This window comes from Taeniopygia guttata, chromosome 1A, assembly GCF_048771995.1.
Source record: "Taeniopygia guttata chromosome 1A, bTaeGut7.mat, whole genome shotgun sequence".
NCBI lineage: Eukaryota > Metazoa > Chordata > Aves > Passeriformes > Estrildidae > Taeniopygia > Taeniopygia guttata.
In genome coordinates this window covers 37,515,903-37,532,859 of record NC_133025.1, presented here as the reverse complement: position 1 = coordinate 37,532,859, position 16,957 = coordinate 37,515,903, and the positions used below count along the sequence as shown (strand labels likewise).

The window sequence follows — 16,957 nt, the reverse complement described above, 5'->3', positions numbered from 1 at the left end:
TGCTCAAAACAATGACAAGGTGATGTCTTAGAAAGAAACAGCTGTCACATAAATACCCTTCACCAGTTAGATAGAACAAATCCCTAGGAAAACATCAAATCCAGTCAAATGATTATCACCAGAGATTTTAACTAGGGAAATTTACCATTGGGTTACACCGAAAACATACAGGACTCGAACCCCCCATACTCTTCATCCCCCTCCCCAAAACAGAAGAGACAGGATGATAAACTATAGCAGACAGACACCTGAACTGACAGAAAAGGACTTCAAAGCTATAGGAAGTGTACAGGTTGATGCAAAAGCTTGGAAGCTGTATGGTTAGGATGGGGAATGGGCAGAATAGAAGCCAAGGAACGTTAGTAGCCACTTACAAAATGACATCTGTCACACATCATGTGCACAACTGATTAGATGACAGGAGTGAAACAGATCAACAACTCTGAAAAAGGAGTTTGCATTGGTAATGACAGCTATTCATGGTCATATTCACGTGGTCTCCTGCTCTGAATGCTACCTGACATTGTGTCCTGCCCCAAACTGAGGGGAGGGAAAGGGACAGGAAAAATAAACAATTAGCAGAAACAAGTTCTCTGGAAGGAAGAAGTCTGGCAATCAAACAGTTAATCAACTGCTTCCTATGGTAAACCAATAGAACAAGTGCAGTGTGACATGTAGGCCAAGAGGGACAGCTGGTAACTCACTGGTCCATCCTTGGCAAAGCTGGAAGAAGGGCAATTCTGGTAGTGATTAAACATCAAAATACGCAGACAGTGTGGGTCTTAATCAAGAGATTTGTTTTCAGCAATGTCTGCAATTCTGAATGAAATGCTTCATTTAGACATTATCCTGCTGAGAAATGAACACCTTCTTCACTACTGTCAAGAGCCATAAGTGTTCCCCAAAACAGCAGATCAGAAAGAAATTTTGATATTCTGGCCGCAGGCTTGTGAGGCACAAGTGTTTCTGCTTAGACAGAAGATTAAATGAATATGTAAGTTCTTGTGTTGTGCTTGCATTTTTCTACCATATTTTACAGCAGTAAACCATCTTGTCCTTATTAAATATTTACTTCCTTTCTCCTTTCAAAAATACAACTATGATCTTTGCCTGTAATTGTGGTAGAGCACAGAGTTACTGAGTGGTTATCAGATTGGAAAGATGGTAAAATGAGAATTCAGGATCTAAGTTTTGGACAGGGATGTCTGCACATTAAATCAAACAGAACTTTTTTCCTGGGCTAACTGATCATTCTCACATGCCTATAAGCATTCTCCCTACTCCAGTTCACTTTCAGCTTTCAGCCACCATTACAGCTGAACATCCACAAACTTTGATCATCCCACTGTATCCTCGTAGAGCACCCATTATGCTTTTAATGTCTTCCACCTTTTCCATTCTCTCCAAATCCAAAATGATTGTTTTGTGATTATGGAAAACTTGACTGAATTCTTATTAAGGAACAGCTAGTGCAGAAGGTCAGAAGGTGCATTATAGTGACAATAGTTAACAACTATCTTAAAATTTCATAAGTATTTATTCATAACACATAAAATGTAATGGTGTAATTTCAGTTATTGGAAAGCTGCAGTGTCTGTGTGCATGCATATATATTCTTGCTTGCCAAATCTTTTTCCTGGACTGGGGAGATGGGCTTCCATGCCTCATGAGACCAGCCAAGTTACCTAATGATCCACTCTTTTCACCGTGGAGGAGAGAAGAGGGTGGATAAATTCTATTTTCTGTGATGAGGACAGAGTTTAGTGAAGAGTTAGTAGCAAAGTTGAACTCTATGTATTGCTGGATAAGGACCAAGAAAACTGTATGCAGCAGCATGCATTTTATACTTAGAAACCTTGGATAGCAAAATTAGTATTTTCTAGCCCTACCCTTTAATAGCTCTCCAGTTCAAATTGCATGAGTGTTTGCTTGAGTCCAAAGTCACATCCACCTCTAAAACCTTGTTTTTCTCCATGTTTTCAATAGTTAGTCCTATTGAATTGCACAAATATCTTGTTCTGTCTCTTTTAGCTCTCCAGAATTCAATGCCTTTTAAGATTCATTGCATAAGGAAATGATCCCTAATAGTATTTACTTTCCATAGTATATCTTGAAAGAAGATTTATTCCTTAGCAAGACATGGAAAGAAAAAGTCCATTGTTAAAATTTACATTTTCTGGTTTGAATCAAAATTCCAAGAACTCTGTTGGAAACAGGATCAACAAAAGGAGAAATAAAAATAAAGGCAGCATAGAAAAAGTTACAAGAAAATAGAGAAGCAGCAGTCATGCTCAAAAAAAAAATATATATATACCTTAATCCCTTTTTGGGTAGTGTATTTCTGTCAAGCTGCATGCTGTTAAAACAAAAAAAATCCCTAAGGACATACAGTAAACAGGACTGTTCAGAATTACAAATTTTAAAGCTCTAGGTTTGTGTGCATAACAGAAGGTCATTTAATGCTTTTTAATACAACTTTCATGATAAATACTTTACTCATTGGAAAGAACAATAGGACATGGACTGCTGCACATTCATTTTTCATCTAGACATGCTCTGGGCTGGGTCAATAGTAATTTGGAGACTGTCCAAGTCAGAAAGAAGTGCTTCTTTACCATGTCTAACCTTTCTACAGCTTTGCTCTGCAATTTGTGTGAGAATCGTATGGTCACAGCATGAATCTTTATTTTTCACAGTTGCCTATGATAAGGCAATAGATTTCCAAAAGAAATGAAGGTTCTGGCACCTGCTAAGAGGCAGCATGGCCTTGCCAGAAGCCAAATGGTAGCTCTGTGTGTAGAAATATGTCCTAAAAATTCAGATGCTTGGCTTTCTGTTGTTGAGGGGCTCACATAGTAAGGTGATGGTAGGGACAATGAAAAGTGGCACCAGAGTAATGTTGTTCCATTTCCCTGCACGCAAACTGTCAGAATGGCTGATTACCCAAAATATATTCATGCAGTTTTCCTCATTTAAACCACATCCCTAAAAGAGCACCCACTAGCCCTCCTTCCAAGTGTCATTTCAGCATTTCATCATAAAGTCTTGGTAAATTGGTCTCTGGTCAGTGTGGTTTGAACTAGTTATCATCAAGTAAGTGTTGCAAAATTTTCTCCCTTTAGAACATAGCTTAGTGTCATCATATGGATTAAATGACAAAATGGCTTTTGAAAGCTTTTGTATTACATATCATAATCACACCTCTGAGAGCAGCAATGACTTAGGACCCTTGCTACCCAACACATACCCTTATTAAAGGTGTTTCCTATTGTGCTGTGGGTGATGGGAGCCCTAATGCCTTGAATCCTTGATCCTAGTAGATAAAGGCAGTGAAAACACTGTTGGCATGGACAATGCATTACTATCAGGGCTTAGGCAAATGGAAAGAAACTACTCTTACCACCAGGAAATTTTACAGACAATTTTACTAGTTTAATAAAGGGCCTTGTTCTGCATTTGGAGAAACAAATGGAAGGAGAAAAATAGCAGTACTTCAGCACAGGCCCAGTTATCATGGTCCATGTGAGAGTAGTCCCATATTAGACAGAGGACTTTATTTTCAGCATTTTGTCCCCAACGTATATAACAGGACCTAGAATGGCTGGCAAAAAGAAAAAATAAATTTGAATGAATGATTCACTATTTTTTCCTTCACAGAGAAAAATGGGGCCTTGATATTCCTTTATTTACCTTTATGCACCTCTAAATTTCAAGATTAATAAACATGATCATAACATCAGTTTCTTATGCAAACACTTAAAAGTTCAAATGAACAATGCATTTTCCAATATTATTTTAACTTGGAGATATATGTATTTCAAAGTAATCTATAGCACATTATCTAAAAATAAAGGAGTCAGTGCTCCTTTAAGCCAATCCACAAATCAAAAGGTATGCCAGTCATATAAGTAGGTTAAGGGTGACCATAGCATTTTCCAAAACTCTTTTGAATTCAGATATCAAATGAAATAGGGATGAATGTTCCTCAACATAAACACGGAGTTATTGCAACTGCATTAAAGTGAGTGTACCAAATGCTCATTGTGTGTTTTTAAAATAATAAAGCTTACAAAGATGCTCCTAGATTTCAGATAATTGTATAAAACCATTAAGCATGGTTTCATGTAACTATTACTTCAGACCAATAACTGCCCTTATCTTTTTAATATCTGAAATCATTCATCCACCAAAACCTGGGTTCATTGCTTCCACAGAAACTGGACTTTTTGTAAATAGAACTTAATCTACCTCATATCTCTAAAGTTGATAATGATAATAAAGACAGTCCTTTCCTGAAAGAAGCAATGCATACCTGGACAAAGACCAGTATAAAGTGAGGATGAGAATATAATATTCCTGATATTTTCCTTTGCAATGTAAACTGGAAAAAGCAATCTTGCAAAAAGATGAATTAAGACATAGGCTGAAGTTGTCAAACCCACTGTATCTCATTCTTTTTTGCTTATTTTACAGTGGTGAAACTGACTGCAAATTCTATGAGGGAAATTACAGGAAGCCTTAATTTCCTCATTTTCCTACCTGCCCTTGGTGATGAGGTTATCTTGGGAAAGGGCCATAATAGTATGTCCTTTAGCTACATCTAACTCTTTCAGAGCTGCTAGGAAATAAAACAAGTTATTGCAAGCTAAGAAACAATAGAGAGCTCCATGACAGCTGGGCCAAGCTGATATGGGTCTTACAAATTGGTTTCTCTAAAGGCTAGGCATATAAGAAAATCTGATACATGATGCACTGTTTCACACTTTAAAACCACAACTATCAATTATGAGAATTTAAAATAATTGAAAATCTTGAAGGGCTTAAGTGGACTTCAATGCACTTTCATAGCACTCAAGACTAATTCTTTTAAAGCAGTAATATTTTCTATCAACCCCAGATGATGTTTTTATTTTAGAGTATAAATACCTGCATGATTATTTTAATCCCTCTAAATTTCTGTAAGGCAAAATACAAGTGTCCTCCCATATAGGGAACTACACTGCTATGACAGTAGAATTAGACTTTTCTAAATATTTCTAAACCTACCAAATATGTGCAAAACCAACAAAAGGCCTAAGAGAGATGCAAAATCAGCCTTCCTTCTGAACAAGAAAATATTTTTCTTGCTTTTACTGGTTGTTACAATGCCACAGAATCTCATTCAATGATGCAGAGTTTGGCTAGAGTAAACTTTGGCACTTCACTCCAGGAGTTTTCAGGCAACTCTGTGTTGATGCCGTACCATCACTTAGTGGGCCGCCTGAAAACTGTGGGCAACATCTGATCATCCCTGGAGAGATAGGTGGGAAAATATAGCAGAGACTTTACAGATTTGCTGTCTCCAAGAAAGATGACTTTTTTTGGAGGCAGTCAAGGGCTACTTTCCTTCACAGAAAATATAGATGTACCCTGAGATTTTGCTCTCATTTTCTGTGTTCGTTCCAGCTGTTATTTCCTGAAACTTGACATTCCAAAGTCTCAAGTTAAAGCCTTAATGTGAGAAAGTATAATGGGATAACTACTTTCTAAAATGCTATATTTTCATTTTCAAAATGATTTGTCCCAGCACAGCACTACAACTCTGTACACATGTTCTGCAAGACAGCATCACTACTTTCCATTTGGTATCTATGCAAATATATCCTGCCCTTCAGACTTATAAGCCTTTGGTCAGTCATCTTCCGTAACTCTTTACCAACTAGCATTTTTATTTTCCCCGTTTGCTTATGAGAGCAAAGCAACAGCACTTAAAGCTTTAGGAAATTCAGGATTTTTAGTGCATTTACTATTTTCCCACTATTCAGAAAGCATGTTTTCCTGCAAATGAATTAAATTAGTCTTTATTATTTAAAAGGCTGTTAATAGCTAATCCCATGTCATCTGTTACCTAACCTATTTTGTTTAATGTCTTCTGTATTTTTCTAGGCAAACTGGCCTTCCCATAATCCACTCGCCCTCTATCCGAGCTCCCCTCCTCACTCTTTCCTCAGCAAAGACCCTTTAAAAACTTTTCTTCAGTTCTAACGACTGCAGGGCTTTCAGGCTCGGTCTGAAACAGCGAAATGAAAAGTTCATGAGGAACAGTAAATCAAAGATATCTTTAACCTTTTCATTTCCTCTTAGCATGCTTGCCATTACTGATATTTATCCATCAAGTTACAGCTAATGCTTCAATGAAACAAATCCATATTCTTTTATATCATCTGTTATTATCTCTCTCCTCTCTTTCAGTTTTTCCTGCATTTTCTCTGCACAGACTTTATGTTGTTTGCTAGTTGTACCTCACTGTGCACTTTGGTCTTTATGATTTTATCCCTACATTATATTAGTACATCTGATTATAAGGACTGATGATTCAGCCTTTTGCAAGCTCTAGGGTGACTGAAGAAAAAGAAAAATCTCCTTACAGATCATTTTTTTATGCTATGCCATGCTATAATTAGTATAATCAAAAGCATTTCAAATATGAGATTACAAAGAAAAAATGACATAATGTGCTGCAAAACATCTGTGTCCAACGTTGCAAATCAATGCTTTTGTTGTGAAAAAATACTTTGCTACAATGAAAGGTTTAATGTATAAAAAGAGTTTAGAAACTCAGTACTTGTATCAAGCCTTTCAGAAAAATCGAACTGCAAAAACCCTGTTGGGGCTATAATTCAAGAAATGACACCATTTACTCTAGGTACCTACATTTGTTTTGAGGTCAGATAAACATGAACAATGGCTCTCTCTGGACTCAATCGTAATATCTCCATATGGACTAATCCGAAATTTAAAAATATTGCCAACGGCAAAATATTTGGAACCACTGAAATTAAGTCACTGAACAAACACATAAAGTATTAGCAGTGGGGGTTGCTCAGAAACTTCTGCCAAGGCATTAATTTTTGAAATGTGATGCTTAAGATCCTGCATATCAGAATAATTTTTGGCATGAACTCATACTCGTCCAAATTATTCTATTGACCTCACCATCCATATATGTGGCAGCGAAGGATTTTGTAAGCTTATTATTCATAACTGACCTTTAATAAATATTGTCACATTCAGTTCAGAGTACACAAACTCAAATTTCTATTTAAAAATTAAAGGCAGAGTGTAAACTCCAAATTGCTCAGGTATCTGTATTTATAACTACTGCATTGTTAACAATACTATGTATTGTTAGTGTAGGTTATATTGGTACATATATATGCTTTATAATTATTAAAGTAATATATTACTATGTAATAGTAATATAATTTGTACTTATATTAGTAAGAGGTGTGATTTTTAGCTGATATAGTAATACTTATAAATGTAACATAAAAAAATGAAATCTATGACAAGTTTCCATCTAGGTTTCTCAAGGTTTGGATTATGAAGGTTTTTTTTTAATGCTGGCTTACTGAAAGTGAATTCTTTCTATGCAAAGGATGAGTATTGAACAATCTCTGAGTTTATATAAAGGGCGAAAAAACTTGATGTATGTTAAAGGTCTTTTCTCCTTAAAATGTTTGTGATGTTAAAAAAATAATTAAGTTTAAAATATTTTTGACTGTTTCAGTAAAATTTTAGTTTTTGAATAAAAGACTAATGAAATATTTAATACTGATTTTACAGTCCACATGTGAGATCAGAGTTTCACTGTCAAATCCTGAAAATTTTCATGGGACGCAGAACTTACTTAGTGCCTAGCAAAGATTATTTTCTTCTCTCCTGCAAAATCCAAATAAATGTATCACCAAAAAAAAAAAAAAAAAAAAAAAAAAAAAAAAAAAGAAAAGACAAAACCAAACAAACAAAAAACCCAAAAAATCTTGGTTCCACTATGCCAGGCTGGTTGCACCTTTTATAATGTAATTTAAATGGTTAAACACTAGCATAACAAAAAACTCTTTAATAGAGTAATCAGAAAAACATTTTCTTGCATTTCTTTATCTGTTCTGGGCACTTGACAGGACTGACCATATAGCAAGGATCTCATTTTGTAAACTCTCTCCCTGCCGGTGAAGCTGCACGTCAGTAAGGATCTGTGTAATTCTTACCATGTAAGAAGAAACTTATTAAGACTGAGTATTTTAAGGCAAGACTGGTCAGCTGAAGACCAGGACACACCAGCTCTGCCTGTGCTTTGAGCTAATAGGAAAAGAAAAGTGGGGATCCCACAGCTGGAGGTTTGCTTGCTTTGGAACTGCCAAATGTTGGGACAGCAGGTGGGTCCTGCTGCAGGAATCATTATGTGCCTCTTGGCTGTTTACACTTGCCTTCAGTTAGACAATTTTCCCCCTTTTCTCTCCAGAACAAGGGAACTCAAAAAAATTCTCAAGAAAGAAAAAGTGCTTGTAAAACCTTAAATGGCAGTTGATTCCACATTACAATGCCTTTCAGTTCTCTTTTCTTCCTTCCTTTTGTTACATAAAGGACTAAGCTGCTAATTAAACAGTGTCCCTTTAGCAAAACAGGTGGTTGGTTTATTTTTTTGGCTCCTGTCCTTTTGCCTCTCACTTATTTCGTGGTCACTATATCTATAGGCAAGCTCACCTTTCCGAAAGAGTAGATCTGACGCTTCCAGTCCTCATGAGCAGGCTCTGAACCTCCTGAGTGCTTGTTGTCAGTCCAGAGAGAGAGCCATGATGGCTAAGAGGGAGGTCAATAGACTCGGAACTGGTGTGAAGGCTAGTCATGGACTGGTAACTTGGTGTGTCCTTACTGCCCGCTGAAGAGCTGCTCAGGTTTGCAGCCCACACAAGAGCACCTGATGTAAAAGAGTGCACTGAGGCAGGACTGGAAGCCAGGGAGTGACTTAAGCTTACAACATCTGCATTTAAGTCCGAAGGTTTACTGAAGAGGGGGCTGCTGCTACCACTTTGCCCACCTGCACTGCCCATGCTGCCTGTGCCCGAGGATGGCGATTCCAGGCTGCCTTGCCGTGCCAATGTGGTACTAGGGCTGGGCATTGCCGATGTGGGTTTCACACCTTCAGTACTGGGTGCAGAGGCAGCTTTACCACTTGCCTTGGCACCAAACAACCTAAATGTAAAACAAATAGCTTTAGAGAAACTGATAGCCACATTAAACATTCATGGCGCAACATCCTAAGAGCCAAACTACACAGTTTTAATTACTGCTATGAAAAATCATGCCTACCTAGATGATCAATCGCAGAGCAAATTTAAATTCACTTAACCATATCACAATAATCATGGTTTGTTTCTTTAGTAACTGCTCTTATTCACTCTATTCAGATGTGCTCTTTGCACAGACTCTCCCAGAGAGAGGTAAAATAATCACGTTTTTGTCTTATTAGTTCATAAACAGATTACACTTTCACTCAAATTCAGTAATTAAGCATTCCCAAGTCATTAGCTTTTAAACTCCTCACTTCTCAAAACTGCTTAAACGATTGCAACAAACACTTGCAAAATTCTTCATAATTTAATAAACATCTAAGTATTTGTGCAAAGTTCCCCTCTTGTCATTTTTTTGCACAGATGGTCACGTGGTCATCAGTCATGTAGTAACCACTCAGACAGAATAAACTGCACCATGGCTAAATGAGCTCAGTTTGTCTCCAAGGGCAGGAAAGATAAAATTATATGTCACATAACATCTTCCAGCAATTCTAGATATGAAAATTCTATAGTGATGATGAAAAAATAAACTGCAACTCCTCTAAAATTTGAACTAAAAGGTCATGTGATGTTTTAATGTATTTCTGGAAATATTTTAAACTGCGGTTAATGTAAAGCTTATAAATTAAAGGTAAATAAATGCAAAACTTATCATGATATATAGTAAGTATGTCTAATAACGTAAGAATCCGTTTTACATTTTACCAAGCCCACAAAATGAAGCTGCAGCTCCCCAGCTGCCTAGAGATGCTGTTTTGGTAAGTATGCACAAGAGGGCACTATTGGCTTTTTCTCCAGCAGTGCAAGTGCTCCATCCCAATTCATGGCACACTCATGCAGATTTATACTTCCAGAAATGTTACAATACAGCATTTACAATTGAAATTCAGCCTTGCCAATGCTTGTGTCGAAAAATATAATGAAGCTGCTAAGATAATGAAGTGTTTGTAGCTGGAGCTGCCAACAATGTGAAAGCAAATCTAACTCCTTACAATTTATAAAGAGCTATTCAGTTCTCCATCCAGGACACGGCAATGCCTGTTCCATTAAGAGAATGTGCCTGAACATCCTGTCCTTCTTCCCTCTGGGGGTTTAACACAGTATTGAGAAGAAACTGCACATGTGGCTGAACTTAGAATCATAGAAGATATTGAGTAGGAAGGGACCGATAAGGATCAGTGAGTCTACCTTCTAAGCATCCAACTATGGTTATGAGCATGAACCTCAAATACTTAAACCTCAAGAAGCAGCCATTTCAGGTCTGGAAAGGTCCTCAAATCTCTAATAAATCATGTTGTATGAAAAAAAATACTGCCCTTTTATTTTCCTATACTTGACTTGTTTGTGGCAAAATATTCCCTGAAAGGGCTTTTTGCACAGTACTTCAACATATTGCAAATTCCTGATATATATTGCAACTTCAGGGAATCATAGAAATGCACTAACCTTCGAAATGTGGGGGAAGCAATATCTGGGTATTTGGATCCTGGCTGTCTAAGTCCTGGTGTGCCAGAGGCGCTTGCGGAAGTTGGGCTGGATTTAGGGGAGCTGGACAGGGAGACGCTTTCAGAATCTGACACGGCCACTTTCTCTTTTTCCTTGTCTGTCTGGTTGACGGTGACAGGGCTGGACCTCCCGGACCCGATCTTGCTTGGCTCTCGCAGTTTGGTGGCAGCAGCACCCGCAGACTTGCTGCTCACATTGGAGTCGATGCTGCTGGTGCTGGAGCGGTGGCCGCCCCGGCCAGGGATCCCACTGCCGCTGGATTTCGATGGGCGAGGCAGACTCCGGTACTGCAGAGTTGTCTTTGAGCTCACATGCAGGACGCCGTCATCCTGGTTTTGGGAACCGTCTAAACTTGTCTTCCTTCCTGCGTTGGACTTCCCACTGATGGCTGAAGATTTTGGAATTTTTCCTAGTGTTGCTGACCCACTTGTGATGGTCGCTCCACTTGTGGTGATTATAGTAGAAGATCCCAACCCAGACTTTTTGAATCCAAATGACCCTGTAGCAGTTGATCTCCCAATGCCAGAAGGAGGCTTTTTCCCTTCATCACCACTGCTTTTTCCTGCATCTGATGGAGATCGCTGTATGGAGGCTCCTTTCAGGGGAGTTTTCACTTTTTCTGAAGCTTTTGCATCATCAGTTTTTCCTAAGTAGAAGTATAGTTGAAAAGTCACTTGTGTTTAATCTGCAATGTCTAAATATCTCATTTCAACACTGTATGATTATACTTTCAAAATAAAAAAATACATGAACATAATTCCCCTAAAGAAACAGACTAGTATGGTCTTTAGTCCCCCATCAGCTATCTGTAGCAGGTATGACATATTACAGGTAAGCCCAAAGCATTAAAATCTTGGAATTCCCATGAGAACTTACAGAACTTTCATATATGGGTGGTAAATGTAGTTGTAGAAGATTATCTTGAAAGAACTATAAGGAATTTGGACTATTTTTTTTCTGTTAACAGTATTTCTACATGAAAGAAATAATACTTGAAAATAGAACATTACACGTAATAAACATCTCCTGAAGTATGACATCAATTATGAGTGTAGAAACAAGTGGTACTTAGAGAGTTCTTTGGTTTTCACTGATTACATCTTTTTACCATATGACTAAGTTTGTTCTGGTTTTAGTTACACAAAATTATTAGGGAGAGATTATGCTATGGAACACATTGTCTTGATTTGTAACAATATCAATTACACAAGTTAATTAGTCTTTGTCGTATCCTTGATGGCTTCCCAAGATTTTTGATTTTTTGAGAGGTTTCCTTCAGTCCTGTGGATGGCTTGTGACTATATAAGATATATTTATAAATTTCTTCCATCTTTTATAAAACCTTATTGTAACATGCAGAAACGATGAAGTAAGATGTTCTGCTATACCAGGAAGTACCCTCTTCCTGTTTTACAATAGATAAAAATTACCATTTCAATTCTAATTTATCTCTAAGGATCTATTGTATACCACTAATAACTCCCAAAACATACCAAGTTTTTTAGTTTACTCTTGAAGTAATTATGGAAGCCTTGGAGGTGCATGACCTAATTTCTCTTAAGAAACTAAAATGTAATAAAGAGTAACACCTGCAAAGCAGAACTAATTCCACTCATGTTTTTATCCCGTTTTTAATTTTATTTTATGTTACACAATTCCATGATACCAATCAGACTCTGACCCAGCAAACATACAGCTCATTAGTAGTTAAGGCACAGTGGCTGCATTATCATAAAACAGATCGCGAAAGCTTAGCTTGGTGTGCAGCAAACCTTTTAGTATCTCCACTTCTAATTGCTATTAGAGGGTATAGTTCCTGTATCCATATGATCACCATGGCAGTGCTCCTCAGGGATCTCATGGACCAGAGACTGATCAATGTTTGGCAGTTCCAAATTACAAAGAAACAAAAGGCATTCACAAAGGGTAGTAATTTATTCTGAGGAGATCTTTGTTAGTTGCATTTACAACTAGGGGTTGAAGCATGCACTGTTTTATCAGGACATGAAAAAGACCCAGAAAATCTTCCAGTGAGAATACACAGTTCCTTAGTAAAATGATGGATTAGGATTAGATGGTTTTAATAATTATCTATATTCACCAGCTTTGGATTTTTTGCTTCAAAACTAGATTGCAGAAGCAGTTACTACTTCTAAGACGTCTTCCAAAATTAGGTAAGAGGGCATTTAGCACTGAAAGTGTGTAAAAATACTTTTAAAAAAAAAAATTTATTGCTTAAGAGTGATCTGTAGAATATGCATAGTATGTGGAATGTGATAATCTAACTTTAGTTCAGAAGCAACTAAAAATATAATTTGGAATTCCCTCCTTTGGATATTAAATCTTTTTGACTCAGCTTCTAATATTTGGCCATTTCTTTGCATACATTGAATTATCAAAGGTAGGTTTTTCTAGAGAATAAGGGTAAGGCACAGATGAGTCCAAAAATACGTCTAAGAATTAACAGATGTTGACATACACAGATGATAGCACAACAAAATGCAATCACAGTTTTTGTTATAGATGCACCCATGTGTACTTAATAAATTATTATTATGCATGTAGCAAACTAACAATTACAGAAATAAAAAAGTTATTATAATATTACAATCTGAGCTTCCAGTCATTTATGGAAGTAGAGAACAATAAGCATATAGTACGTATCCATATTTAACATCCATCAATTATTTTAAGACCACTGTAACCTGAACTATCGAAGTTTCCTACCTGGGGTCTTGAGTGCACTTGTTCCTGCTTTGTGCCTGGACTGAGTTGTTCCTACTTGTGCAGTCATGCCTCTCCTCCAAGATCCGGTCTGTGATACAGACAGAGATGTTTTCTGCCCCCCCTTCTCTGACTCTTCAGACAGCCCTGAGGGAAGGCCCTTCCACTTGCCACTGCTGTCTACGCTGCTGTCAAAGTCTTCCTCTGGCTTCTTCAGCTCTTCAGTGCTGCCCCAAGTTTCACTGTCTGTAACTGAGCGCTTCTCTGAGTCTGTCTTCAGCTACAAGAGATTTGTGTGAGAAATGGTCAGTCCCAGCATCTCCATTATTTGCTGATTTCTTAAATCATAGTAGGGGAGGAGAATTTGGTCTATTTGTGGCAAGGGCCACAGAAACTTTCCTTCTAAAACATTAGCACCCTGATTCCAAAAGTTTAAAAACATACAAAATATAGCCATTTGGGGATAACGTTTCTCTTTCTTTTATTTGCAAAATATTTAATCCCCTTCCTTTATAGATAAACTATAATAAAGTGAAATGTAATTCACTCTAATAATCAGTGGTGATACCCTAATGTTCTTCAATTCAGTCTGAATTTCAGAAGCGAATCACTGTGCTGAGAGGTTTTACTAAAAGCTTGGGTGAGCAAATTCCTGAATATACTTCTAAAATCAACTCAGTCTGTCTTCTTGCCATTTCCTACCCAAGGCTTCTAGTGACTGGATTAGCAATATTTTTTCAGCAGAACAGAGTATGTTGTGCCACCAGAGAGCAAGGATAGCATCTTCTCCAAAAATATTTGTGCTACAGCTGATGGCTTTTCTACTGGTCTGTTTCCACAGAAATTAATTGTTTCCAGCAAGAAACTCTCTCTAGCTATATCAGCCAACAGAGCAGAAGAGAGGCTTATGCCAGCACTACTCATCCATGGTGAGAAGGCAACCAGCTGGGCTCATGCTCCCTCTGAAACTGAGACCCATGTGGAGGATGCACCAGTGAGGATCTAATCCCCCTGTGGCATCTGCTTTCCCTGAGGCATGCTGATAAGGGAGTGCTGAAGGAGCAGCCCAAGAAGACACTGTAGAAGCTGTGAAAGTGGCTTAAATAGAAACAGACTGACCCTGCTCGCTGTGTTTGACAAGACTGGTGTTCTTTGTGCTGACAGGCTGTTGGGTGTAACCCTCCCTTCTGTGTTTTTCTGCAGCCTCCTGACCTCAGTCTAAAGCCTTATTTGCACATCACCCTCTCACCACTCTTGCTTGCCTCTGCCTCTTTTTAACAGCAAATATATGGTGCTGCTCTCAGGTATCACCAGCCTAAGAGGGGCTGCAAAATGGATCTCATTGAGGGACAGGCTATTTCTTATCCTGTGCTGTCACAGCTCCTTCCCCACAGAGACCCCTCTGTGGCTGTTTCCTAGGAACTGCTGCCATGAGGAGGATTAATACCGATTACATGACCAACAAAATAATCAGTTCCTGTTTACATATTTGTCAGCTGAGGTGTACAAAAGGCAAAAGCTCTCTACATTTCCATAATTATGTATGTGCTTTGGACATGCTAGCACAGATTATGGGTAAGAATTAATGGAAAAAAAGCCCAAGCAAAAATATCAACAAAAATATTGCAGGGTCCTTCAAAAGCAAGTTTTCATTGAAGTTATTGTTACAATGTGTGTAACTTGTAATAACATGCTCACAGACATTTTACCACAAAAGAATGACTGTAACCATACAGTCATACATTTTTAAAGCAAACTGCCTAATGTAAAAAAAAAAAAAAGAAAAGTAGTACAATACTTTCTAAAAGCCTCTCTTCACCATTATAATTCTTGTAATAAGAAAACAACAGCAAAATACACAATTTCTGTCTCATCTATATTCAGTCCTTACTGCTCCAATCACTTAAAAAGACTGATAAAGTCTGTTTTGCAGTATATCTAAGATCTGAAAAATAGCTGGCAAAATGAGTATTCTGTTCATCCTAACTTCTGACTGAGATTGCCAGCTAGCATGGAATACAGTGAGTTCTACTTAATGTGCCTGGTAAAGGCATAACTGACAAAGGTATTTTCTTAGTTTTCATAATGTAAAGAAACTCTGCAAAGAAAGTAAAATTTGAACATGCACTGCAATACTGTCAATTGCTGAAAAATCTGCAAATAAAACAGAGGTTTATTATAGAGCAGCTAGAACATGAGATAATCTAAATGGAAAAAAAAAATACAAAGCCACAAAGAGTTAAAAAGTCAGCCCGAGTTTTCCCAATCCTGATGACTATGCAGTGAACAAGTAAGCCAGAACTAACTGGCCATCATTGTTGATGTGAAAGGGAAGAGGCTGATCTCCAGTTAGCAACCATGGAAATCCCTGATAGAGTGGGAAAGACAATGATAAGGGCTGAAGAACATTGGCATTTCAGTGAGTACCTTTGCATGAATTTGGTCTGGTATCTGTCCTGCTGGAGATTAAAGTAATTTTCATTCCAAAAGTAACCATATTTCCCTGTTGTCTGGGGGAAATTACAAATATGTATTTTCTCCTGCTCACAGAGTCTGCTGAAATCTACATCGACAAAATAGACCTCTGAATTGCAGACACTGGCTGCCTGCAGGAGTCTAAATGGAATCAGAAGTGTCAGTCTTGTGTCCTGCATACTTGACATCAAATCGCTGGAGGCAGCCACTCTTCCCCTGTGCTGAGTGTTCAGTCTCAAAGTTCCCTGCTAGTGAACAGGAGATGACATGGCAGAGAATACTTTCCTATTGAGACAAACTTTTCTGGTTTTATTTCTTTTTTGGATGGAACCAAGTCCTTCAAGTTCTGTATTGACTTCTCTATCACTTGCAATTTTAAGGGAAGCTGGGAAGAAATGCTTGGATACCTGCCACAAGAGCTTTACATACACAGATTCACACACAAATATGTATGATGTATATAGGTTGTGTCGTATGATATTAAGAACTCTATTTTGACACTATGCATTGTCGCCTTCATCCCTGGATCTAAGCGGGGAGAAGACAATCTCTGCCATTTGAAAGGACAGTACAGCCTGTATATTTCTTCCCCTCATAAAAAGCAAAAACCACATTATTTTTTATTGCGTTATCTGTTGAAAGAGATACTCCAAATGAGCTGAAGTGAGTAGAAATCCATGATGACAGATCCAATCATATTGTATTTGTTTTGTGTTAGGGTGCAGTAGGGGCTGGGACCAGTGGGGGTCCCCCAGAGTGGGCACAGCTGGGTCTCACCCAGCCAGCACCTTCAGCAGTGACACACGCCCCGGGAGCAGGGAATTTGGAATGTCAGCTCACAGCTCAAGGCTGGATCAGTGGAGTCTATGGCTTCTTGTATTCAGGTGTAATAGAGGATTTTGAAAGATATGAATTTGTTTAGAGGCATTGATACCAAACTTTTTCTATCCTGCATGGGGGTGTTGCAACAAATGGCAGCAAAGCTACTCACCTGGGCATGAGTGTTCTTCCTTGAAGAGGCTGTTATGTTGGAATAAGAGCTAACAGATGAGGTGGTATTCAAGTCATCTGTGCTGAGGTTGTCAAGAGTGTCACTGAGGCCACTGCTAACCGAGCTGCTGTCATCCCAGCTGCAG

The 16,957-nt window shown here is 38.1% G+C and overlaps 1 protein-coding gene across 19 annotated transcripts in view; it reads right to left on the bottom strand.

Moving 5' to 3' along the window:
- The window catches only part of NAV3 (neuron navigator 3), a 521,462-nt gene that overhangs the window by 49,970 nt on the left and 454,535 nt on the right, over nucleotides 1–16,957 (bottom strand). For 12 of the 19 annotated variants that reach the window (XM_072923966.1, XM_041713781.2, XM_041713783.2 and 9 more), the window contains 5 exons: nucleotides 16,813–16,951; nucleotides 13,350–13,626; nucleotides 10,563–11,268; nucleotides 8,527–9,015; nucleotides 2,315–2,356 (listed from right to left, as the gene is read on the bottom strand). In XM_072923966.1, the coding sequence (XP_072780067.1) occupies nucleotides 2,315–2,356; nucleotides 8,527–9,015; nucleotides 10,563–11,268; nucleotides 13,350–13,626; nucleotides 16,813–16,951 (1,653 nt within the window). The remainder of the gene's footprint in view (nucleotides 1–2,314; nucleotides 2,357–8,526; nucleotides 9,016–10,562; nucleotides 11,269–13,349; nucleotides 13,627–16,812; nucleotides 16,952–16,957) is intronic. The other 7 variants (XM_041713785.2, XM_041713784.2, XM_041713787.2 and 4 more) reach the window with 3 other exon arrangements.